Consider the following 27677-nt stretch of genomic DNA (forward strand, 5'->3'; position numbering starts at 1 on the left):
TTTTTATTACTATTTACCTTAACTTCGGAACTTTGTGGAAATGGGAAAAAACCCGATATCTGTTCTAAAATTTTGAACATAGGATACCACGCTATATAATTTGTCTCTTTTGATAAATAATACGTGAGTGTTTTGAATAGATTGAAATCAAGTTTGTTTGTTGATAAAAAATAATATGCATCATCTATGATTTGAGCACGATTCAAAACTTGTATATTATAATATTCCGTTGAATTTAGGTAGTCTCCAAGTTTTTGCCAAATATCGTAGTCATAATTAACACGATAATATCCTGTATATGCACACATTTCATTGTTAAATATGCAATTTGTATGTAAAATTTTATTTACATCATAGATATAAAAGCATAATATATTTATTAATTTATATTCACCAGTTTGTTGTATATTGATAATGATCCAGTCGCTACTATGAACGTAAACAGATAAAAAATTTGGTTTTTCTAGCCATGCATTGTGTAAAACATAAGGATTTCTCTGTGTAATATAAGTTACAGGAATCAACAAATTTTCGGGGCCTTTAACTACATATACTTTAACCTCGTTTAGGAAAGGTGTTCGCTGCACCTCCAACACGGGATAGCGTTCTTGTTTTGCCCACTGAGTAAATATCTTTATTACATCAATATGTTCTGTATAATTAAAGTGTTCCCTCATTAGATTTGTTTTTATGATAGCAAAAAACTTTTCGAGAGGAGTGGTCCAAGTATTGACAGATTCAAACGAGCTAAATATAAAAAGTTTAACATTAAAGGCAGATTGCATTATAAATATATATAAAATGGCTACTCAATTTATTCATATATTTTATTTCTATGCAATTTTTAATTATAATATCCATTTATTACATGATTATATATCTGATTATAATAAATAATTATTATATTACAGTTATTACTTACTAATTTGATATATAATCGGCGATACTTATACGAAATATATCTTCAGGTAGCATTTTATCCAATGAGCGTACAAAGACAGGTGCTACAACAATTATAATCTCTATTATAAAAAGAGTTGAAGTATGTTTAAAATAGTTTAAATACGGTTTTAAATTTTAAAATATAATAAATTTGGTAGAAAAGTATAAAATTCAAATTCTTAGTATACATACGTATTTTTTATCTTACTTAAAAGTGTCTCATAACATAACAAATTAACATATGTTCGTAATCTTGTAATATAATCAAAAAAAGAATTCGCATGAAAACATATATCGAAAACCTAGAATAAAATTTTTTCACGCAAAGTCTTGTTTTTGAAAAAAGTGATTTTAAATAGTCGCGGAATACAAATTTAATTGATAAATTAGAAATTAAAGCATTAGAATATCTTAGATGGCTTTTATAAAAGGTTTTACTTCAAAGGATAGAATTATATATTCGACAAAACAGACAATATTTGCAACAATTTATAAAGTAATAAGATTCATGTGCGTAAATATCTTGTTTTTATTTTGTACTTTTGACCCAGTACAATAACACAACAATATAAAAACAAACATGAGGAAAAATAAGGATTCACAGTGTGGATCTATCAAGTTAAAACATAATTAAAGGTACATATACTCTCGATAATCGATTCGCTCGAAAACAAAGCTTCCATATGAAAAAATCTTATTCTTATTTTTGATTTATTCTTTTCACATAGAATTATCCCTTTCTCAATTGTACAATAAGTTCAAGAACGTCTTAATTATAAATAAATTATTAATAAATGTAATTATAATTTATTTTGCATATATTTTTTATTTTTATATTAAAATTTTTCATATCAACAATTATTTAACTACATCTTGATTTTCTTACCTTTAATATAATGAGTAAAAGAAAAAATTGAATTAATGTCAGATGGTGTATCAATTTCGTATATAAGAGACATATTATAATAATCATTCAAATTGAGAGACTCATGCTGAAATTTTATATCAAGTAAATCCATCAATTGGAAATAATCTGGTGAGAAGTGCTAGAAGTGACAAAAATTGAATGTAATTAAATTGTTGTTCAACCGCAACTTACAACATTATTCACAATTATTAAATAAAAATGTTTTATTCCTTAAAAAACTATTCTTACTACTAATTTAAAAATTTATTAACAATTTCAAAAATAAATTCCAAATTTATAATAAAAATTATCCATGCATTCAAATTATTTATCACAAATTTTTATATCCCAGTTATAAATTACTTCAATTTAAGAATACGTTTTATTTCAATATATTTTTATGTTTTAGATTATATTATTAATTAATTTTTTTAATTATGTAATGACATAGAAAGTTTATTTATAGAGGACAACCTGATTGACTGTCTTAATTGCCAAAAATGTAGCAATACCCTCGTTTAACCAAAGATGAAACCATGAAGGTTGGGCTATGAGATTGCCAATGTATTGATGTGCAATTTTACGTGCTATCATAAATGCTACTTCAAATTTCCAAGCAATAAAATCTAATTTTTCATCGTAGAGGATATTAGTCTCTCTAAAAAATAATAAAATAATTTAGTTAAAAGTCTTATTATTATATGTATCGAATTTAATTTTTGTTTAGTATATAAATGATATCTTTTCAATATACAATATGTAAGTAATATGAGCTGTAAATATATATTATTCTATACATTCATTAAAATGTTGTATTAAGTTATCTTTTTTCGTTATTTAATATTTAATATTAGAACTAATTTAATTGAATGTTAAATGCACTTAATGTCAATAACATTAAGTACATTTCTTCAAATGAAAAGATTCAAATCTTTTTTCTTTATATGAAAGCATTACCTATAAAGGACAGTTCCCCAACTTTGCATGCCTGAGTCTAAGAAACCCGGAATTACAACATGGATCACTGTTTGTGGATATATTATGTCGTCAAATTCTAATTTTAAATGAAGTGTGGCAAATTGAGCAATTGACTGTAAGAATTCCATGTCTTGTTTTACTTGTTCTCTACACCATATGTTTGAGTCATCTACTTGTTTAAAATCGTGCAATAAAATCATTACATGGTGAGGAGATATTTTAACGGTTGGTTCGAAATGTGTCCAATTCTTTTCATGCTTAACGCTGAACATGTTAGTAACTTTTGTATTCGATAAAGCCCTATAATATTGATCATGCTTTATGGAAATAGTAAAATTGGTCCTAGTATCCGGCTCATCCCAGCACGGAAATATTTGTCGGGCCCCAGCCCCTTGGAAATCAGTTATGAATAACCATCTGTAACATATTTTAACAATATAAATTTTTTAACTTTCAATCATCGTCGGCATATGAATATCAAGAAAATATATACAATATATACTTGGCGCAAGATAGAGTAACGGCATTGTAATTAAAGCGTAATAAGATTTTTATTAAAAATTTATTTACTTTATATTCTAAAAGTCAAAGTAAAAAGTAAATACACTTTTTACTAGAAATCTTATATATTATAACGCGTTAATTACATCAGTTGTCTTATATGTTTGTTATATTTATTAAGAGACAATATACTGTGTCAACAAATATATAAGACAACTGATGATAACAGCAGTAATTAACGTTGTATAAGATTTCTGCGCCGTTATTCTCAGCTTTTTTATGTTTGTTAGTAGTATTTATGTATTTACAAAATGTTAATGATATAAATTTAGATTATTATGCAAATTAACTGTAAATATAAAATATTTCTTTTGTAAATTTAAAAGTAGCACTATTAATGTTTCTTAAATAAATTTTATATAGAAAATATACTTAAATTTATTAGATTTATGCTACTCACGACTTTTTGTTTTTATCGTTTATGTAAGATCTCTTGACAATCCCCCCTTTATCATCAGTTATACTCCCGAGAAATTTCATAGTTACTCGATAAGTATTGATGCCTCGTAGGAAAGGATAATCAAAAATAATTTCGATAGTTTCGCTTTTTTTGTGTATTTTGTGCATTATAGGAACAATCTCATGGTACGTATCATTGGCAAAATAACGAATTTTTGTCGCCAATGTATTTATTGCCATATTTTTTGCATGTAGACGTAATATACGTTTTCCATAAATATCTTCAAAAAGTATAGTAGATTTACCATAGAAAATAAAATTGCCTTTTTTTAATTGTTTATAAATAATTTTTTCAAAAAATTCATAAAAATTACTACTATAAAACACCGTTTCAAACATATATTCATTTTTGTAGTCATTTTCGTTTCTAAATATTACTAAGGTGACGTTATAGGCTATTGGTTTTATTGTTTTAAATTGATGATTAAGAGGTTTGTCCAACTCGGTATTGTTAGCAAACGTTACTGAGATGAATATTAGGTTAATGCCTAACAATATTTTTAATTCCATCATTCTCATTTCCGGTATCTGTAACAACATTTTTTATTAGGAGGAAGGAAAGTAAGAAGAGCTGAATGGAGTCTCCGCTATTGTAAAGTTACATTGAATACAATAGAAAAGATACAAAATCAATGTAATTTCGTTAAAAAAGATCTGTATGAAAAAACTTTAATAATTTGTTTAATATATATTTATATAAACTGTATTAACGTAATATGATGGAATTTCATCGTATTTTTTCAAGACTTAATGACTTATGATGTAATTGTAATTTTACGATATTCTTTCAGTTACTTCTACATTATTGAATTATGTCTTTTTAATTTGTATTTGATTTTAATTAATAAATCTTAGAATAATTTTTAAATAATTGGATACATTTCTAGTTTAAATTATATAATTTTGCTATATCATCTTATTAAAAACATTTTTGATAAATGATATCTATCAATAAAGCATTTTTATTTTTAATACAAATGTAATAAAATATTTTGAATTTTTACAATTAAAAGAAATTATCGTAACATTTTATTATAATATATGATATTTCAGTAATAATTTATTGTATTATATAATATTCTCTATTAAACTAATAAATATTCTCTAATAAATATTCGAATCCATTCTTTTAAAGTTATTACAATATTATTTCATTTACTATATATACATATTTTTATGTCTTGTAACCTGTAACTATTATATTGTGTATTAAAGACTAAAAAAAATTCATATTTGATATATATATTTCCTTTTGTAAATTAGTGTTTATTTTTTGTTGATTTGTTTGAAACAAATAAATTTCACGTATAAAGTATTAGAAATTAACTGGTTCGATTAAAGATTATGAATTGAATGCATAAGTACAGTATGTATTTCGAAAAATTATATAGAGCATGATATAAGCGGTATTAAATATTTCTTTCCTTTTTCTAACTTCATATATATCAATAATAATATAGATTAAATACAATTATTTCAAATTGTTATTAACTTTTTGTTTGGTGTTCAATGATTCTTTTGTTGTAAAATTATTTCTAAATGATACAATACACATTTAGAATTTATGACACAACTATGACACATAAATAAATATACGCTTAAAATCTAATTAAGAATAAATAATATAATTTATAAATGCAGATATCCGCGTGTCAACATAATATTAATGGAAGGAGAATATTAATTAAAAGCTGTATTAAGTTTCTTTCAACCAAATTACAAATGCGCGAAAATAAAAAAAGCTTTTATTAGTTTGTGTTGGCCTGTTCATCTTTATTTAAATTTATATTTTTTAAAAGCAAATGAATTTCTAGTCTATTTAAAGTATAATTTCTTTTCAAAATATATTTATTCTTTCAGAATTAACAAGTGAAAAATTGAAAGAAATAGTGCTGCATTTGTACTTTTGTATTATTTAAAATATATTTAGTTTTATATATATATATATTTAGTTTATATATTTATCTTTAAAAAGAAGAACTAAAAAGAGGACTAAAGATGTTTCTTATCCGTTACCTTTTATTTTAAAATTGCATGCTTAACTGTTTTTGGTAGAAATTTATCGTTAATAGCTGACCGTTATTAATAAGAGACACATGTTTCCTTTAATCAGTTTATTTGTTGAGTGTTTACTGAATACTGACGGTAACATCAATAACTCGTAATAAATATATGATATCGTGAAAATAATCTGTAAGGTTATATGTATCTTCAATAATATAATAACTAACTGTATGTATCGTGTAACAGATTACTGGTATAGTCAAATCAATGTTGTTTTTGTGTTTCTAATTGATAAGATTTAAAAAAAAATTCGATTAAAAAGTTCTGTGTTCCACATTCAGCATTTTTATTCCTTATAATAAATAATTTTTCGTAGAATATATATATGTATATATGTATATATGTGTTGTAATTTAACAGTTGTAATTATTTTCGTGTTTTATTTATACATATTGAGTTGTCCGGAAAGTTCAAAAGATTTAAATTTAATAAATGAAATTAAAAATTAAAATCTGCGTTTCAATTTTCCTTCAAAATCGGCACGAACTTTCCGGACAATCCAATATATGTATGCGCGTACATTATATAGATTAAAATATATGATAAATATATTAAGCTTTTTTTCTTTTCGCTTTTCTTTTCGAAAGTAATTCGACAACACGTTTGTTAAATAAAGAAATTGTGGAAACCTAAGTCATTAATTACATTAAATAAAAATAAGAACTTGGTTTATCAATTTATTGAATTTTGATTAATCTAAGGATTTTATAGTTAAATAGCTTTCATTATATAAATACATGATCCTTTGATACAATCATGTCTCTCTTGATGTGCACAGTGATAGATGATAAATTATTTATTTTTTGTCGTAAATATAAATAATATAGATATAATTTTTTGTAAATGTGAATTTATCATCATTATTATTAATTATTATTTATGGAATTTTATATATAAATACATAGCAATAGCCTAAGGTTTCTCAAGTTTGCAGTAGAGCGTGGCATATCGATGACATTGGCTGTAATCAAAGTCTCACTAGAAATGCTTTGACGGACTAATTAGAAAATAGAATTTTACAAATTGACCAATTAAAAAACGCTTGAAAACGTTTGTAGTGTCGCGTTGACTGTATCCAATTATCATTTAGATCAGATCTGTGCAATTTGAGCTCCGGAGCCAAAACACAAAACTGTTGATACAAAAAATCTGAATAAAATTTCGGAGACTGTAAAGTGTCGATACACACCTAAGTGACGCTTATCAACAGTCTTTACAATCTCCGAGATCTTATTCACATTGAATTTCTTTACGTCGGTGGCTTTGCATTTTGGCTCCGGAGTTCAAATTGGACAGGCCTGATTTAGATCATAGATGTTGGAAGTCATGAATGAAAAAACTTAGTTACAATTATTTTTATTTTTTATATAATTTCAAAACTTATGTACTAATTATATTATAAGCCAAGGACATTATTAAATCAGATTATTAAATCAGATATTATTAAAGACTGATCGTGAAATCAGATATTATTAAAAACTGACCGTGAAAATAATTATTATATTAATAAACAAAATATAATTGAAAATAAGTAACATATAAAAACTTTATTTACACATCTATACATATCTATATATGTCTATACATGTAAACATATACAAATAATTATACATTTAATATGAAAACTCTCATAAAAAACTCTGAAAATAACTAATATTTCTCGATTTTTAACAATCATATTTGAACTTTCATTAGTATATATAGAAAATTTTTAAAAGAGAAACACCTTCTACAAAGCTTATCTAAAACAGAAAATATAAAACAGAAATTCATTATCATTAAATAGAAAAATAAAACAGAAATTCATTATTATTACATAATTTAGTCTTTTAAAATATTATTTTCTTCATGGAAAAAGAAAGAATGTAAGAGATATAAACATAGAATATCTCTTATACATTTAATTATATATAGCGATAGATACGTATTTATTATATAGAATTTAATATTTATAAAAATATAAATTCTAAATTAATTAATATAGAAATATGCAAAAATCGTACTAAAAAAAGTTAACGTCACTTTTAATTAACATTAATTTTAATTTATGTATAATTTTGATACGCGAATTTTTTTTTTTTAGAATTTCGAAATACGCGATAAAACTTATCTTTTAATTGCTATAATTTACTTACTTAGTACATATTAATTCATTCAACTCGATGATATCAACATAATCAAAATTCATCGAATATTCAAGTGATTTTGATTTTCTTGAATTCTCAAGAAAACAATCTAATATATTTTTCGTTTCAGACAAGTGATCATCTATCTCGTATTTTACATTCGAAATTAGATGTCTTTGTTTATTTTTCACGTAATCGTTTATCTAAAATAAATTATATTAATATTAACTAACAATTTTATTTAACTAACAATTTGCATTTTATATGATAAAACAAAATAATGATTTAAATTTACATTTTTAATATATTATTAATTAATATAAGATAAGACAAGACATATATGTAGAGATAAAGATAAACTTAACAATAAAAAACTAAAAAATGAACGCAGTACTTATATTTAAAATATTTTACCATTGTAAATTGTTTTTCAGTGTATATATGTTTAATAATACGCCTTATTATATCCAAAAAGTTGAGTTTTCTATAAGAAAAAAATTTATAACTAATTGTACAACATGGATTTTTATAATATACACTGTAGTACATATTGATAAAAAAAATATCATTACCTGGGTTTTACTGCTTCAAAATTTGTAAGTATGGTAGAAAGCATATCATCATTGTTTGCATGATATGCAATAACAGAAAAAAAAATATTATTGTAATTATTGTCTGATATTTCGCTCTTCGATCTTATTATTTTCAAATAGTCCTTGATTATAGCTGGTTGCTTAACGCAAGGCAAATATTCTAATATTACATTATCAGATAGTTTATTGTACAAATTATTATACATATTATACCAAGTATTAGTAATGTTTGTTGTCATTAAACCTCCACAGGCTATCCACTTTTTCAATAAAACTCTACAATATAAAAAAAAATAAAAATCTGTTATAAAAATTCTATTCTATTAAAATTATTGTCTTGATTGAATAACAAATACAGCGTCATAAAATGTAACAATCAGAATCATGTTTAAACAATAAATTATGTTTAGTAACCTGTGTTTAGTCATGAGAGTCATATAGTTTTGTAATTCTTTGTAAGCTGTTTTTCTACAAGTTTCATCACCAAAGAAACATGCCCATTCTGCAGCTTCGTCTCTCAAAGATATCATATGAATGTTATCGTCAACTCGATTGACGTATCCAATCTTTTCAAGAAGATTGTACACGATATTTCGCATGTGTTCCTAAAAATATTTAAATAATAATGAATTTAATGTATCAATTTTTGTTGTTTATATACATGTAGAAGCGTCTTTTAAGCTTATGTGTGAATATCGTTTATTAAATATTTTATTTTATAAATGAATATAATGTTGTTCCAAGATTTACGAATCTGATTGCGCTATATATATGTATGTGTATGTATATATATATATATATATATATATATATATATATATATGTATGTATGTATGTATACACAGCATTTAAAAAATTAATAAAAAATGTTTAAAAACTATTATTTTTCAATATTATGTATGTTAAATATAATATGTGATACTTCTTCATCACAAAAATCTGTTACCTTGATAGATGCAGCTTCCGGATGTGAAAATATATTTGAGTGATTTAACATGTTTCTAAAAATGTTAAACATAGGATACCATGCTATATAATCTGTTTCTTGCGATAGGTACATTGTAAGTTCTTTAAACATATCAAAATCGAGTTGTTTCATTATCAAAAAATAATATGCGTCGTCGATGATTTGCGCACGATTTACAACATGTATCTTATTATATTTATTCGAATTTAGATAGCTTGCAAGTCTTAGCCAATTTTCCTTATCGTACATGACACGATAATATCCTATAAATAAATAAATAAAAAATTTTAATGATTATTAAATTCTTTTAATTTATCAAAAAATATGTCTGAAAATTATGTATTTCTTTCTTTAACCAAAATAATACCAAAAATTGTACATATAATTCAAAAATTGCAAAGTAAATTATTATTATAGAACATGTAATTTCATGTAATATTTTAATGAGTACAGTTTTTAAAAATTAAACGTAAAAATTAACTCTGCAAATTTAAATAGAATAATGATTAAATTGTATATAAAATTTAATGTATTTCACTTTGCTTGCAACAATTAATCATATATCAATTTTATATATTATACCTATAATATAATGAGACATATTATATATTTTGAGCATTAAGAAATAAAAGATACAAATGAAACTAGGAATGTTCAACTTAAATGTGATACAGAAATAAAAGCGAAATAAATTCATTGAATATTCACCAAGTTGTTGTAAGTTGACTATAATCCAATCATTCACATTAATTGATGGTAAGTGTATAAAAAACTGTTCAGAGGTTATCCATTCTTGGAAGAAAGGTGTAATGTTAAAATTAAGATTCGTTTCCGTAGTGTAGGTCACAGGTATCCACCATTCATACCGTTTAGACATATTGCGCATTTCTGCCCATATTACCGTGCGACCATCACGATAATTTCGTGTCACTTTTAATATAGGATATTGATTTTGTGTTACCCAAAAGTCCATTATTTTTTTTATGTTAAATCTATTTGTATGATTAGATTCATTCAGAGCAGTTTGCATAACAGCCCATAAATTATCGGCAGATGTTGATTCAACAAACACATTGCCCATACAGCATAGTAAGTTGCAGCAACATTGGTGCAACATTTCCAATATCGTTGCAATATTACTGGAATGCAATTCTTCGATATTGCCGATATGATCTACTCTGAATTGAATTTATAAAATTTTGATATTGTTAATAGTAAACAATAGATTTCATTGAAAGAACTTATACTTTATACTTATCCTATACATTTTTAGATAATACTTACTGATTGTTTAAAAAATTGCAGATACTCTTTCGAAATACTTCGTCGGAAATTATATGATATAACATACGCAATAAAACGAACGCTACAATGATTAACGTATATGATTAATTCTTTAAATGTTTACAATAAATTTGTCTTATTGTCTATATATATATATATATACACATATATACTTCGAATATGCATAATTTAATTTGAAAAAATTAATTATATTATATATTTTTTTCTTTTATAGCATAATTAAAATGAATTGTAGATAAATATAATGAATAATTCTATTATAGATAATTATTCTTATTTGTGACATTGATGATCAGGTCGTTAATTGTTTAATTACTTATTTTTACCTTTATTGTAACGGAAAAGAGAAAATTTGATGTCATAAGATTTGTTAATTTGAAATACAACAGGTGGCATATTAGTGACAGATTCCAAATGAAGAGATTCACATCGAGTCCGAACTACGAATAAATCCATCATTCGAAGATCTGTGAAAATCTAGAGACAAACATTTTAATGTAATTAAATGAATGTTTAATTGAAAATAATAGGATTTTCGAATTAGCAATTTATTAAAACGAATATTGGAAAAATTTCTTGGAAGCTATTATTATATCATTCATTTGTTAAAATATCGATTTTATGTGTGTTGGCTGATTGCTTACTCATAATTTAAATTTTATAAGAACAGTTGCACAATGTGTTCTATTTTTAATGAATAAGCTTATAAAAATTGAAAAACTTTCCATATTATAATATCAACAAGCATTTTTCTTTTAACTGCATAAACAAAGCCAATGTTTAATAGCGTGAATAATACAATATGAAGAAAACAACCTTGTCGACGACATGCGTTCCCAAAAATGTTGCAATGCCCTCATTTATCCATATGTCAGACCAACAAGATAAGGTAATTTTATTAAGAAATTGATTTGCCACTTTACGTGCTACTAAGGCTGCAACTTCTGTCTTGCGCTGAATAGAATTCCATTCATTAATATAGCTAATAGCTTTTTGACTAAAAAACAATTAATAAAGTAAATACTTTGTTTACATTAATTGTCTAATTAATTTATCAAAACCTCTTCTTTAGTATATTCTTAAATTTTTTTTTCGTAAAAAAAACTATAAAAAAGTATAATAATGTTTTTTAAGATTTTCGCGAGTATTTATCTCAAAGATACCAAAGAATTTACGGATTATTACAGTGCCATGATCTTATTATTATAGATCTGTATAGATATATTGATAAAGTGATATATCAGTGCGCTCCTCATCCTGATGAAGTGAACAGCAAGGTTCACGAAATGTTGGCATTAGCAATGGATCATGACGCGGAGATAATCAGCAAATCCTCCGGCATCTTATAAAAAAGTACAATTTATTTTTGTATATAAAATATATATATACAACATATTACCTATAAAAAACGATTCCCCAATTTGACAAGCCGTCATCTCGATAGTACGGAATTGCTACATAATTCGTTTGTGGTATATCATTCAACGTATCATTCTGAAAATATTTATCTTTCAAATATATAGTAGCAGTTTCAGCAACGTCCAAAGCAAAATGCAGCTGTCTTGCTCTTGTTAAATCTTTGTACCACAGCGGAACGTATGTTTTCTTAGTATAAAGCGTGTCCAAATCGGCCACTATAATTGCGATAAGATAGGGGTGCATTGCAGGAGTAGTTTGAAAATTTGCTCTCATCGTATGAGCTTTAATATTCTTTCTGTTTGTTACTGGCATATTTGATAAAGCAGTATAAGTTTTAGGATAATCAACGGTGATGTTAAATGTGGCCTTAAACATTAAATCATTTATAACTGGAAATACATATTGCACTCCGACAGTACTCTGAAAGTTACCTGCTGAGTAAATCCACCTATCATTTTAACAATATATTTTATTAATAAATTTGGCATACAAATATTTAGATAAAGTAATAACATTAAAACAACTATAGGTCAAACTAGATTTTAGTACTATGTATAATTATATACTAATTGTTATAAAATAAAATAAAATACAAACACCTTTGTGACCTCTATTAGATTATTCTGTGCACAAAAGTAATTTCGAATTATTAATCGAATTATTATAACGGAAATCGGAATGTTACAAGTTAGTTATATTAATTTTTCAAAAACACTTGCAAAGCTAATATAGATCTCGTTAAATGATATAATTGCATTGAACGGTGTTTATATACACAGCATAACATATATTCTTAATATTTTAATGTGTACTCACTTAAAATTCCGTTCGCCATCTTTATATGAAGTTATGATAAAGCCATCAGCATTTTCGTGATCACTTATAGTACCATTGTATTTCAATTTGAACATATAAGTTCCAATCGTTATCAAATCATTAAAATAAAAGGTACAAATAAAAAATTCATAATGACAAGAATAAGTCGATGATTTATAAATTTTTTTTGATATTTCGTGAATTAATGTAGCCTGTTTATTTATGTCTACAAACATTGAATGCAAATTTATTTCCTGCGTAGGATGACGTACAATAATGTTAATGTTGGATTCGCCATGGAAAGTATAATTTTCGACAATCATAGGAAGTGTTAGTTTGATCTCATAATGCAATGCTATTATATTATGTGGTAGATAATCAAACTGATTATCTTCCGAATTTTTGCCGGTAACAATAGCTGTCGTAACGAAAAATATTAAATTGCTTTTTAGTAACAACTTTAAGAATGTCATGCCGTTTATCATTATGTACATCTGTAAGTATGTTTTTTCCGTTAAAAAAACCAAGATATTAAGTACAAGATTAGTTTAAATAAATCTTTATTTTTGTATTTAAAAAGAGGAAAAGGAAATAATTCGAATAAAATTTTATCTACAATGCATTTTCATGCATTTTAATTTAAAACATATAAACGGTAATGTAAAAGAATTATATATGGAATGTCTGATAAAAATCATATATATTTTCTCTATTTCTTTTATATATATATTCGAAATGATATATTTAAATATTATTTCCTTTATATTATACCTCTTTTATATTAAACTTACGTACCGATAAGAATCAATTCCGAGTATCAAGGCAATGAATTTTATCAACGTAGCTGATCTTAAAATATGTAATTTAACTGTTCTTGTCGTTTTGAGAGGACACTAAACAATAATATAATGCCAGCACCAGCGCACCAGCAACACTTGATGTTATCAGAAGTTGTATAATCATGATAGTATGTAAATAAATTTTAACCTATATAAAAGTAGCTACTTTTTTACGTAAAAATTACCCAAGTTGTTTTTGTTGCACTTCAATTAAATTAAATCACTATTATTGACAATATATTGTATATTGTTCATTGTTTCATTATTGATATTTGAGAACATCAATGGATATGAAGCTAATCATTTTCTGAAGAATATAATAAAAACCAAATAAATGTCAAATAGAACAAGCAAATAGCTAATTATGTAACAGTATTACTAAAAAATAAAAGTTTAATTTAATATCACTTTTTTATTGCGATTCATAAGAAATAGTTTTTAAAAAAAGAAGAAAATATATCCAAAAAAAGAAATGAAATATCAGTTTTACAACAATTCATTTGCTCGCCGCTGAAATACAAAAACAGTAGTAATTATTCCTAGATTAAGAAAGTAGAAAATGACCTGGTTGATAGATTAGATTGTTAGATAGTAACAGTATTTGGACGATATAAATTTTTTCCATAAAATAGAATTTACATTTTTATGATACTTAAATGATACTTAAATTTTCTAGATATTAAGAATGCAAATATTCGAGAAATGAAACCAAATTGGATGCTATGAAAATTGTTACGTTTTAAACTAGGTAGTACAATATAAATTTTAAATATTAATGAATACATTTTTTTCTATTTTTTATAAAGAAACTTTTATTAAATAACATCAATAATTCGTATAATTAACATTCTATATACATTGTTATTTATTAATCCATGACAATCTAGTATAAATTAACATTAACGAATAAATAAATAAATAAATAAATAAATAGGTAACAATAATTATCACAATCGATGTTCTTTTATGAAATTCTTTAGCGCAGAGTAATGAAAACTATGACGAAATAGATGTATAGTATAACGAGGCACAAGTTTCTTTCTTCTAGAATTATCATGGACGTTTATTATAATATAGGTATATTCTCTTTAGTTTCCTTTTCTGCAACTTCCTACAATTTTCTTTAAAGATTTGCGTCATTTATTTATTATGTCAAATGCAAACAATGTAAGAAAATGCAGCTAAAAAGAACAGACCTTGTTTATAGCCTTTTTTTACTGAACATCATTTTCCGATGCGCTTGCTAAATCGCTCGGAACAATATAGAGATTGGAATGCGTTCACAATACCCGTAAAGTTATCGTCAGATTATCAATATATTTGTAAGAAATATCAATATTCTTTTTAATATGATATTAATAATTAATAAATTTCACAACTGTGTCTATTTAAGTATACATTGTCGTTTTAGTGCACTGTTAACATTTCAGTCTGTAACAACTATATTCGCATATAACGTAGAATTCTTATCGTTTGGATACCTAAAACCCGTGTCATAATGAAGATTGCAAATTGAAGAGTAGAATTCAACCAATCAGAACAAAACAGATTAAAATTAAAATTAATTATCTGATTGGTCGAAATAATATCTAATTCGCAATCCTCAATCTCCAATGCGTAGTGTGACATGGGCTTAAGGATGTTTCACGATCGGCAATCCATATCATACTTGGAAACCGATCACATTTCGTTGCATGAATTTCAAGTGCCTTCAATATTTTTTTTATATAACTAATATTGAAATGTAAATTTAAAATTACTTGTTATTTTTGAGCAATATGAATTTTCTCTCAAAAGCCGTTTTTCATAATAAATAATTTTATAAACGCAAAATTTATAATAAGTTTTTGTAGGCGGAGCAGATAAATAAATTTTCATATTCTATATAGTAATAATATAGCAATTTGCACAAAGCAGTCTACTCGTTTTAAACTAAAAATTTTTTTCACAATATTAATAATATCATCTTATTCAATTTTACTCGAAAATAATAAATAAATAGAAATAGAAATTATATACAAATAAATTTTCTGTGAATATCAGAGTACTAAATGGAATTATTTGTGAAATTCAAAATTTAGCGAATACGATTATACGTATAAACTGTCCAACTTCAAGTCATCATTAATTTGTGGACATTTTGACAAGACTACCTTTGAGTCTGCTTCTTATGCGTGAGTTTTTGTAGTTTTGCTTTTAATCCATGCGGATTTAATTTTACTCTTACAACTTCGGGTTTGTTTTCGAACTTTTTACGAATTGCCTCCAGTCGTTCCTTTCGTATTCGTTGCTGTTCCCTCTTCCAGATATCCTGCAAAATATTGATCTGTTGTAATTTGCTCGATCAATAATTACAGACGCTGTAAATTATACCTTAAAGTCACGACAAAAACTAAGCCACAGATTAAAGAAGTCGTAAGGTTCTGCAGTCTCCAGGGTGGAGCCTTTAGGAATAAATTGATAGAACTTCATCACAGCTTTGAATTTATTTTTAGCCTCTAATAGATCTTCTTTTTCGCTCGCCAATTCGGTATTCGCCCTTGATAAAAATGAATCTACTTTCTTTTTGAATATTTTGGATATAGATGGATCTGCTTCCACAATTGTACTACACATTTGTGCACACGCTAAAACAAATTAATTTTATATATCGTATATATTTATGTAAATTATATTTAAAGTTGAGCCAAATAAAGCAAACGAGTAAATACAAAATAAAGCGAATAAATACAAAAAAGTTCAATTACTTCAATGAGTACAATTTCATTATTTGCACCTAATTTTTTCATCTGGATTCGGATTAATACAAAAAATAATAATTGTACTGTTAACTTATTGTTAAAAAATTTAATTTTTTGAAGTATGGTAGTATTAAAGCCTAATTCCACAACTCACGGTTAACCAAGATTCAATTTGTTTTTCATCTCTTTCCAATTCTAGAATTGGAATATATATTATATATAACACTCACATTGTAATTCTCTATCTAATCTATCCAGTTCTTTAGCGATCTCATCGAATTTAATTGTGGATGCCGCTTCTACGTCAGCCGATTCAGGCACAGGTAAAGGCAATAGCTCGTCGAAATTATGTTCTTTTTCCTGGGACAATTTTGCATTGACGACGTAATGCAACAAGGTGATGCCAGGTACGTTGGACTTCACGTCTTTCAACTTGCCGAGGATTTCTAAGCCAAAGCCATCAGCCTGGCCGCGCAGCATATTTCCACCATTCATGTAATTGCCCAAAGTCAATATGATCGCTATTACTTTTTTTAGAGGCTCGGAATTGATCAGAAAATCACAGGTAGTTCGCACATTATTCAATTTATACGACACTGATGATATCGCGTCCTGGAATTCCGATTGTAACATCAGACAAGCTATCCTTTCGGAGAAGTGCTTTATACCGGACAGCCGTTTGAGAAATAATTCCGGTTGATCGAGAGGAATGTCCGGAAAAATTGCTTCATGAGCTGCAATTTCTTCTATTTCCTTTTGCGTCGGTTTCTGCAAATCAGAAAATATACAATTCAGAAAATATCAAAATAACTTGGAATTTTCGAAAATTAATTAATCTATCAGAAAATAAAAAAAGTGTATTTATGAATATATATTACATATTTTGGATTTTTAATTATATTAGGTGTGGGAAAAAGTTCCATTAGATGTAACGGGAAAAACGCCACGAACTTTTTCCCATACCTAATATTTTTATCTCATGATTTACTCACAATTTCGTAGATCTGTTGCAATGCTTCTAAACTAATCACGCTCGTGTCTAAATTATAAGCTGCATTCTCGATCTCGCTAAAATCAATATGCAGACTTTTTTCAAGGATTCCGACCATCTTTGAGCGTTTCGAGTCTAATATTTTTGCAGGTTGGATCTTAGAACTTTTGAGAGGTGTCCCTTCATTTTTCTTGGTCGGATTCCTTTCTCTCACCTGCCTTGAAAATAAATTAGCGAACTCTTTCATGTTTAAATTCTCCTCCTCGGCAAGTTCTAACCACAGAGGCACCTAAAGACAAAAAATAGCCACTCTTGAAGAAATCATCATTTTATGTCAAGAGCGAATTTTATTATATTATAATGTTTGTTTTTTGCTAACCTGTGGTGATAAATCTGAAGTACTTGATGAAGTTTGGTTGGTTGCAGTAACTGATACCAAAATCCTCGTCCAGTATAATGGCTTCATAGGCACATCAGGATTTAAAGGTTGCTTTCTCATAACTACAAAAGGGAGGAACTTGTGTTACGCGGTGGAAATATCGGAATCTTGAAATCAAAAAGAATGTACAGTGTACTCTCGATTAACAAAAGGAATTATCGAGAGTACCCTGTACTTTTGAAATCATTATACCTACTGGCTCGGCTCGGCGGATTCCATCCTCCGATCGGTGGAGCGGGTAAAGGACAAGGTCCTATTGCTCCCGGGGGTGGCGGTGGTGCCACAGGCGGTAGTGGAGGACCTGCACCTGAACCTCCAATAGGAGGCGGTGGAGGTATACCATCCTGCATAGGCATACCTGGAGGCGGTGGCGGTGGTGGTGGACCAGTCATAAAATTCTGCTCCATTCCAGGTAACGGTGGCGGCGGTGGAGGTATCGCGCTAGTAACGCCTGCAAGTGATGGTGGTGGAGGAGGCGGTGGTGGTATCCCGCATGTGTTTAATATCGGCGTAGACGGCGGTGGTGGCGGAGGAGGTATGGTAATTTTCATAGAAGACATCTCGCACATTACACTTTGAGGAAGCATAGGTGGTGGCGGTGGAGGAGGAGGAGGTATACCAATCTCATCGTTCTGCACCGGTTTGAACGGAAATGGGGGTGGAGGTGGTGGCGGAGGCGGCGGCGGCGGTATCGTGTTTTGTAGAGGAGACGGCGGAGATATCGCGCTTATGATGACTTGCATAGGCGGAGGTGGAGGAATAGGTATTGTAGTATTCAACATCGGCGTGGGTGGTGGTGGAGATGGAGCAGGCGGCGGAGATGGCAATGTATTCATAGTACTTTGCGCCGACATGGGGGGAGGTGGCGGCGGTGGTGTCGGTATCCTAGGAGAAGCATCCATCAATTTCGTCGATGATGCTGAAATTGTCCTTTCGCTGTCACGCACCGACGTAGCAAGCGTAAACGGAGACGATGGTGGTGGAGGCGGTGGGATAAAAGACGTCGTTATAGATCTGTTTTTCGAGAATGTCTCCAATGATAATGGAGGTGGTAACGGCGTTGGATACGACGCTGGATTTTCACTAAGTGCGTTTGCTTGACTGCTATGTGATAAGCATGATCGATCGACCATGTCGATCGATGTGGAAGAAAGCGCAAGAGTCATCTTGACTTGATCGAGATTCGTGACGTCACTTCTGATTGTTGATAATCCAGCATCTAAGTTGCTTGTTTCATTAATGTTTCCATCAACTGGTGATGTATTTCTTGGTGATGTTTGAGTAGACTGGCCTTTAGTGATTATCTGATAGTCTGTAGATATCTCGCGCAGTCGTTTGATTTCATCTCTCAGCTTCTTCACCTCTTCCTCGTATGAATAAGTATCCTTAAGCATGGAGTGTTCACAGCAGACTTGATTCGATTTTCGAGCTGAATGAAGTTCATTTGGCAAAGCGCAGATGTCTGTCCGGTCTATCTGATTAAAACAAGATATTCCAAAAGTAAGTAATCACGACGGATATATTGATTGTTATTAAACGAATAGAAATCAGGATCTTACCATGGATGTAAAGTTTTTCTTCACGTCTTTGTCTGATAGCGCAGAAGTCAAACAAATTGGCAGTTCTTGTTCTGAAAATTCCATTAATTCACAAAATATAAGATTAGTCTTTTTATTCAGATTATGATAAAGCTCGGCGAATACTTTTTTCAATCAAACCATAAAATATTTTTGCTCTCTTGGCTATCACTTGAATCCTTCATGAGTATTAATTAAATTTCTGGACGAGCTGTTTTATCTCAACTTTAAGCTTTATATGAGCAAAGCATTAACGATACTTATATCTTTATGAATTTGCGATCCATCCTAATTAATAATGCATGTTATGAAAGCAACGAGCGATTCTTTATCAACGTGTAGTTCTTATCTCGTTTTATATTCAAGATGAACGATTTTATCTTCCTTATCTTCTAATCGCTTTATCATTAATGTAATTTTTAAGAGAATATTATATAAAAATGTCAATAAACAACGGATGACTTCTAATAGAAAACTTCTAATTACGTCGTGGATTGTGAAGAGATTTTTTTTAAAACCGCCGAAATCATCAATTCATCTATGCTAAATTATAATTTAAAAAGTTACGCTGTTAGATATCTTTTTGTACTCAACGGTGATGTTGACACACATAAATGTACACACACGCGTCGTACACGTGCGAAAGCAAAGGCGCTCTTGTCTCTTTCTCATGATCACTTTTCAATTTCACGTCCGTTTGAATATATTAGATGCTTCTCCATCTCGCAACCATACAGCAAATTTTATTTCTACTCCGGATATTTTACCGCGGCGCTTCGCATAGAACTGCCGCATCTCGTTCGTAGACAGGCATGAGAGACACAAGAATTCGAACCGAACCCTGCGAACCGCCCCATCGATAAGACTTATCGGCAAACAAGCGTGTTTGATTCGCGCGTATCATTCGCTATAACCTCGGCCACGAATGATACAGATTATTTGGTGGCCGTCTGAAAACACCTAATCGACACGCCACCAATGATGAAAGAGTTTGATTATCCTTATCGTCAAATTCTGCTTAATTACGACGATTTATCGTTATCCACTGGTCTTACAACATCTCAATTTTTCGCGAAAGTCTCTCTCGTGCATTACGTCACTATGAGCAAAAGGTATACCGCTGTGTTTACCCTTCGCAATGTTATCGCGCGCGTTCTCTTCCGTCACGAGATAAGATTCGCGTTAGACTCGCAATCATCAGTGTATGACGACTTCTAGGTCGTACGCTGACCTATAAAGAACTATAAAAATGTTTTATCTTGGAAGTGCTTCATCATTTATATGCTTCGGTTTTCCGATGCGAGATCCGAAGCTTTTAGAAAGCTCACATTTTTGAAAAGTCCTCTTCTCTCAATATAAGATTTTTAATAATCATTAAATCATATAAAATTCCGACACATGTCTTTTTTCAACAATTCCAATCTCGATCGCTCATTTCTCTTACCTTCGGATTGCTTGTAGCGATCCGTCTTTTGACAAATGATACTTTTAGAGCTTCTTTTCTTCTTGGCGCTATTTCGACCCAAGGTCAAACTAGCCACTCTTCTTAGCACTCTGTTTTCGTTTGCAGAAGACTCGTAAACGCTGTGTCGTCTTTGTAAAGTGCGCGAACTCGGTTCCGATACCGTATTCTTTTCACTCGACGTTTTGCCTAGAAATAAAACATTTTTAGACAACAATGAAACCGGACGCGAGTGAGTCATATTGACTTATTATAGTTGCGTTCTATTCACTACTAAAGAATAGTACTGAATCTATCTACTCTCCAGATTCTTTAGAGTGAAATCTCATTCTAGACAGTAAAAAGTGAGCCAATCTTAAAAAAGATCATCTTCATATCATATACAGATACGGTTACAAGAGACGGTTTATACCGATAATATCGTAAATCTATTTTAACACGTACTTATCCATATTGCATAGACTATTACACGCGATTTTATGAGTCATCGTCGATTTATTTAATCTCTTAATGCATGTTAATTGCTCTGCACAATTACGTAAGAAGATACGTGTGCAATTACAAAATTAATCTTTGGTATAATATATGATAATTTTTTTTGATTCATTATTACATATAATGAGTCGTTCATGTCTGAAATAATTTTCATCGCCTTTACAAGTATGCAGAAATTATTACGTGATCCTTACATAACTTTAACAACTTTAGAAAATATCTGTAAGGTTGTGTATTAAAAAAAAAAGTAAGAATAGAGACCATTATTCTTTTAAGTATTCTACATAATTATTTTAATGGTCTAATAAAATTATTTTCAGATCAGTATCTCTAACTAATTTTCCAGATATTTTAGCAAAATCATTCTTTTTTGTATTATTTAAAAAAAAACACACAGGATATGAATGATCTATTATGTGTTTCTACTAAGCGTTAATAAAATTATCGTTCTCACTTATTCGGGGACTCATCACTGAGAGATGGATCTTCTTATGCTTCGAGATCATGAACGAAGCTTTTTCTTCCTTATTATCGATCGTTTCTAGAATCGGTTTATGTTTCATCACTTCCGGTCTCGTGCCTGCCGTGATCGGACTCATAGTAAGCTCTCCGGGATCAGTAAAGACACTATCGCTCGAGGATTCTTGACTGGGTGGCGTCGGCATTTCCGTAACGACTAAGCTCTTATTCGCCAAACGCCATGAATCGGTCACCAATAATGGTGGCAGCTGGATCGTCTGCGGTGTCGTCGGTGTCTGAGCTGGTGTCGTCGTCGATGTCGTGGTACTTGAGCGGAAAGACTCCGTCGTTGTTACGCATGGCTTCGCTGTTATTACAGTATCTTTGCGACATTCAGGCTCTACACTCTCCTGCGTGTCCTAATTACAAAACAATTTTACACTATGACTATTACTCAAGGCAGAGACACTTCCATAAAATTTCTTTCCTTATACATCGTTCGATCGGCGACATTTCGATTTTTCTGCATTCTGCTTCATGAGAAATTAGCGACGAATTATATATCTTTATTTTATTTTAATAGCTATATTTCAGTATGTTAAATTATACGGAACATCTTACAGAATCCTGTCTTTAAAAAAATTCTTATCCAATCGATAATTTACTGATCCATCTTGAGAGAAAAAGGTGGTACCAAATACATACCTTGGATAACACTACCATCGGTGGCGGCGGTGCCGGTCTTTTGACATGTCCCGGTGTATGCACTTTCTCAAAGCTGATCTTGATCGGCTCATGAGGTTCATCACGTCTTTCCGGAACTGCGGGCGGTTGATCCCGCTTCTCCTTCCTTTGGTCCTCCGTTGTCTCGGGTTCGATATCCGTGGACGTGGACGTTGGTATCGGTGGCGCAGCATCCTTCTTCTTCTGCTTCTTCTTACTATCGCTCTGTAGATTACCCATCGTGCTGGGCAGTTGTGGTGTCAGGCTCTCTAGATTGCCCCAGGAGTAAAGTAGTCGGATGTTGTTGACCCAGAGATGTAAGAAATCCGACAGCTTTGATCGCGGCGACCGCGCCTGGGTCGCGGCTGCGCCTTGACCATGGTGGGCCTGCATCTGTGGTCGATAATCGGGAGTTGCGACACCCGCGATCACGGCGTCGTCGTTCAAACTCTCTCGCCGCGCGTCGACTGCTACGAAAGCAAACACGAATATTTGTCACTACTTCGCCAATTTGTCCGATCTGCTCGATGATTTGAATCCAATAATACAATCATATAAGACCATTTATGTTAACTTAATTAACTAACTTAACAATCGTTCTAATTAACTTAAATTTTTTGTTAACTACAGCCCTTTTGTAAACTTAGTCCTAAATATAAAGCGCCCTCGATTGCATTTTCTTGGAAGAAGCGATAATAAAAAAAAAACTAACAAAATATTAAAATTGTTATAAAAATAATTTTCTTTTTTATAAAATTGTTTCTTAATTTATTTTTCGTTAGTATAGTAAAAGATTTATGTCAACTTATAGGGATTTGTGGCCAAGGCTGAAATATTATTAATATAATTGTTCACTGAAATCACTGAAATCTTATGTTAGGATAAACTAGAGCTTAATTAACGAAGGAAAAGAAAAGAATTAATATAAATTTACCGATTCACCTTGCAGTTCACTCAGATTGTTCAACATGTTACAGAATTAAAGACACACATGAATAGCTACTTACATAAATGAAACATAATTGCATACAAAAATGCATAAATAATAATTCTATTCTTGTCGTAGTTTTCTACATTTAGTGTAGATTGTAATCTTCGATATTAATTAATAAGTAGATGACAAGATTAGATTAGTATTAAATGAGCGATGAGATCTTGAATATTTAAAACAGCACATGGAAAGATAATTTAAGCAGCAAATGTAACTTGATATTGTTCGAGTCAGATTGATCTTGAATTACCTCAATAATTGGATATCGTTGAGTAATCGGATATACTGACAGTGCTAATATTAATATACCTTATGTCACACGCGGTAACCAAGCGATATGGCGCAACGACACGCCGAGTATACTATCGTCTGAACATTGACTGTGAATATGCCCGTATAATAGAATCGATCTGTTGTTACTGGGGCACATTGGTGTCATTGGCAACTATTATTATCTTGAACTTTTGAGATTAATCGAGTAATCTTGCCATGAAAGGGAAAAAATGAAAGCGGAAACTTTTACACGGATTTGCGTGATCGTTAGCATGATAAGGCGATAATTTCTTTCTCAATAAGATAAGATACGAAAAAACATGAAATTTTTACGTAGTATTCGAAATAAAAAAAGGATCGTAAACATTTCTACCGACGATTAAGTGATATATTCTTAAAGAGATAAAATTTAGCAGAATATTATGGAATTGGTTGGATTGGGTCTGTGTCGAGTAAAATAAACCTTTGTCGATATTTTATACCTATACATACGAATAGAATGGTGAATAGATAAAGTCTGGATTACAGGATGCGATTGAAATCCGGACATTTTTGTTGATGATAACTTCTCCAATGAAATGAGACTTCTCACGGATATTCACAAAATTTTTTATATAGCGTCTTGATTCACAAAAGAAATGTTGCAAAACTAGATGTATGCTTGAATTATAATCAGTATAATGCTCCAATATTTTCCTCGACAACACTTATTTTACTTTTGTGATTAATAAATAATTATTGCCTATCGTCTCACTTATCTTGATCGTTGTTACTAATATTTTTCTTGAAGAAATCTTCTATTCTCCATGTTGTGTATTAATATTATCGCGATAATGTACAGAATATTAATAAAAAAAATTTTCTTTCTATAATATTTCACACACAAAAGATACACGTAATGTTTTTGTAGCACCGAAAAACGACGGAGTAGCGATTCGATATACCACGTGGTGACGTCGGTCACGCGACTAGAATGCCATATCATCGATGCTTTTACGCTGTTCGGCTCTTATTATGCCTCGGAAAATCAATTTCGAGGAATACCTCAAGGACAAGAAATAATAGAAGTATTCTTCGGCATTATTCGGTATTATTCGGTAAACTGAGGACAATTCTAGTCAAAAGTAGTTATGTACGTTTTTATAAATTAGACAAATTAATCAGCTTAAAAAATTACAAATTAATTTGGTTATAAATTAATTTTTCAATTAACTATTAATTAAAAGATTGCAATAACTTTTTAAATATTTCACCATCAAGCTTGCACAATTATCTTTACAATAAATCATTTTTGGATTTTTTTATTATAAATTAATATAAAAATATTCCGATTTTTTCAGTTTATTCTGCACTCGTTAAAACAAAGGATAGTTAATATGAATATTAAAGGAATATTTAACAAGAGGATTCCATCTATCGACATTATTTATAATAGATATCCGATGCTCATTATTCGAGAACGCGGGAAAGCTCGATGATGTTACCATAGCATTATTAGTTTCGTAACATTATTACTATCATAACGAATTAAAATCACTGTCAGGATTTCGAAGCATGAATTACCGAGCATGCTCGGTAGAGCTTTGCGCGCGTCAAAGCAGCTATTATCGTAACACTAAGAAGAGCGTGCCGTGTAATTCGATGCGACTGCTGAGAGGAGCGTTGCGTTGCTCGTTTCTTACCCTCTTACCTGATTTTCTCGCGTTTCCACAGCATCATCAATGTATTATACGTCGCATCGTGCAGTTCGCGCGTGTCACTGGAAAGAGTGGAAACTTGCATGTTGTCCCGTATCGATTGTTCCCAGCGACGTACCGCCCCGCGCATTTTTCACCGGCCGTTTGCGTCGCGACTATAAAATATCGCCTCGGTTTCCGAGGGAAACAAGGGATATCGCACAGGGTGAAAAGCCTTACAACGTTTTATCTAGCACAAAGTGGGAGAAAGCTATGAACGGCGCAAGCTCGCGCCAATCGAGCACACGAGGTCGATATCTCGATGCGGAGGTCGATGAAGGTAACGGCCACCTCTCGATAGTTCGTATTCCTTGTGATATAAATCGCACGCGGGAATTTGGGACTCGATTTTCCATAAATTCTAACTGTTTGACGCCGAATTTTTCCTCAAAATACATCGAGACGTAAGCTTTCGAGATACCACATGCAACACAAAAGCTTGCAACTTTATTGGAAAATAATATAGTCATTTTTATAATAATTTTAATATTTTGTTAGTTTTCCTTTAGCTTTTTCCAAGAAAATGCAATAAATTGAGAGTGCTTTATACTTGTGACTGTATGTTATTGTAATATTACTACCGTATTGCTGGAATGATCTGTGCTGTATGAGTTAAGTTAAAAAATATATTTAATTATATGCGCCGACTGGCGCTATTTAATTAATTAAAAAAAAGTGCATCCTCCTATTTGCAGTTAGTTTAACGAGCGACATAATTAGAGAGAAACTCTACAACTTAGCTGTACGTCTTTATTACAATAATCTCCTTATAACAGCATATCATTCCTTTTTGTTCTTTTTTTTCTTTTAATTTAACGAGATATTACAAAAATGTTATAATTAAAAAACATAGATTGAAAAAATGTATTCAAAGAACTCTCTGTAGCTTTCGCAAATAAAACAATTGTAGTTCTTGACTTATGACAAGAGACTCGCGAGGGAGAGTGAAATGAGAGGAAAGAATCGAAGACGCAGGAGATCGTCGCTTCATCGTTTATTTTATATTGCAACATAAAATTTGTACAAATAATAATTCATTATAATATCATAACTATGATGGATATTAATTAATATACGGATCTCTCGTGGATGAAACGCGTGCACGCGCGACGCAACATGCGTGCGATATACGCGCGTTATTAATTAATTAATATTGCGAGCAGCCGCGCGCAGACACGTGACACACGATGCGTACCGGATCGTCACGAAGGCTCGGCGATCTTCGCGAAACCGATCTCACCGGCAAAAGTCGACGGAATCTCCCTATAAGGATCTAATGTCGTCTCAACCCGGCATCCGGCACTCATAGGCATTCCGTTTTTTCGCTCGAGACAGCTCATCATTCGTACATCCCGGATACGCGTATCCGACTTCGAGCACGTGGACGACTTCGAACGAGATAAATCGATCGTTTCTCTCGTTTCACATTGGGGGAGTTATTTTAGTTAGTTTAGAGAAACGTACGTCCTCGTATTTACAGCTACTTCGGCGAGCGACGTTATTCGAGGGAAATTCTACAACTTAGTTGCTCGTCTTCGTTACAATCATCTTATAACGTAACATTTTATTTTTTCCTTTTCTCTTTTCATATTTTTTATCGTAACACACATACCCGCACGTTCACGTATACACAGACACACACATTCTCTCTATCACACCTCTATTTTCACCTTGCTATATATTATGTACAAAATCTCAGGGTAATTCTCGTTCTCCTCGCGCATAAGGTAGCGAAAATCGATCGAACACGGTCTTGTTGGCGTTCCTGAAATTTATTAACCCTACATACGCGTGTTTAATGTATATGTACCCTC

General features: G+C 30.2%; 3 protein-coding genes across 3 annotated transcripts in view; all 3 read right to left on the reverse strand.

The window, feature by feature from the left end:
- Positions 1–3868, reverse strand: part of LOC105626131 (aminopeptidase N-like) — a 12164-nt gene extending 8296 nt beyond the window's left edge. The window contains exons 1-3 of the mRNA XM_012207442.1: positions 3789–3868; positions 2807–3244; positions 2324–2507 (exon numbers count right to left, since the gene is read on the reverse strand). Of these exons, the coding sequence (XP_012062832.1) occupies positions 2324–2507; positions 2807–3244; positions 3789–3868 (702 nt within the window). The remainder of the gene's footprint in view (positions 1–2323; positions 2508–2806; positions 3245–3788) is intronic.
- A 3781-nt stretch (positions 3869–7649) lies between these two features.
- On the reverse strand, positions 7650–12776 carry LOC105626132 (aminopeptidase N-like). Its single transcript, XM_012207444.1, has 9 exons — positions 12753–12776; positions 12302–12687; positions 11719–11899; positions 11229–11379; positions 10882–10963; positions 10306–10775; positions 9577–9860; positions 9045–9235; positions 7650–7653 (listed from the first exon to the last, which is right to left on the reverse strand). Exons 1-9 carry the CDS (start codon positions 12774–12776, stop codon positions 7650–7652), a joined length of 1773 nt encoding a protein of 590 aa, XP_012062834.1.
- A 3349-nt stretch (positions 12777–16125) lies between these two features.
- Positions 16126–24677, reverse strand: LOC105625912 (formin-2). The gene is made up of 11 exons (XM_012207222.1): positions 24620–24677; positions 22846–23333; positions 22136–22559; positions 21169–21375; positions 19707–19777; positions 18344–19622; positions 18088–18209; positions 17710–17997; positions 16948–17485; positions 16350–16603; positions 16126–16287 (listed from the first exon to the last, which is right to left on the reverse strand). Exons 1-11 carry the CDS (start codon positions 24675–24677, stop codon positions 16126–16128), a joined length of 3891 nt encoding a protein of 1296 aa, XP_012062612.1.
- Between the last annotated feature and the right edge of the window lie 3000 nt (positions 24678–27677).

This window comes from Atta cephalotes (assembly GCF_000143395.1).
Source record: "Atta cephalotes unplaced genomic scaffold scaffold00004, whole genome shotgun sequence".
NCBI classification, from domain to species: domain Eukaryota; kingdom Metazoa; phylum Arthropoda; class Insecta; order Hymenoptera; family Formicidae; genus Atta; species Atta cephalotes.

Bases quoted from the DNA above. Each gene is read 5' to 3' on its own strand.
- LOC105626132 (XM_012207444.1), bottom strand. From the start codon at position 12,776: ATGATAGGTGGATTTACTCAGCAG. The intron at 11,900-12,301 runs GTAATATGTTGT...ATTGTTTTTTAG, and splicing joins TGGGGAATCGTTTTTTATAG to TCAAAAAGCTATTAGCTATA. The intron at 11,380-11,718 runs GTTGTTTTCTTC...GTTTGTCTCTAG, and splicing joins GAACGCATGTCGTCGACAAG to ATTTTCACAGATCTTCGAAT.
- LOC105625912 (XM_012207222.1), bottom strand. From the start codon at position 24,677: ATGTCCGGATTTCAATCGCATCCTGTAATCCAGACTTTATCTATTCAC. The intron at 19,778-21,168 runs GTAAGAGAAATG...TGGAATTTTCAG, and splicing joins TCGCTACAAGCAATCCGAAG to AACAAGAACTGCCAATTTGT. The intron at 16,604-16,947 runs GTGAGTGTTATA...AATTTGTTTTAG, and splicing joins ATTAGATAGAGAATTACAAT to CGTGTGCACAAATGTGTAGT.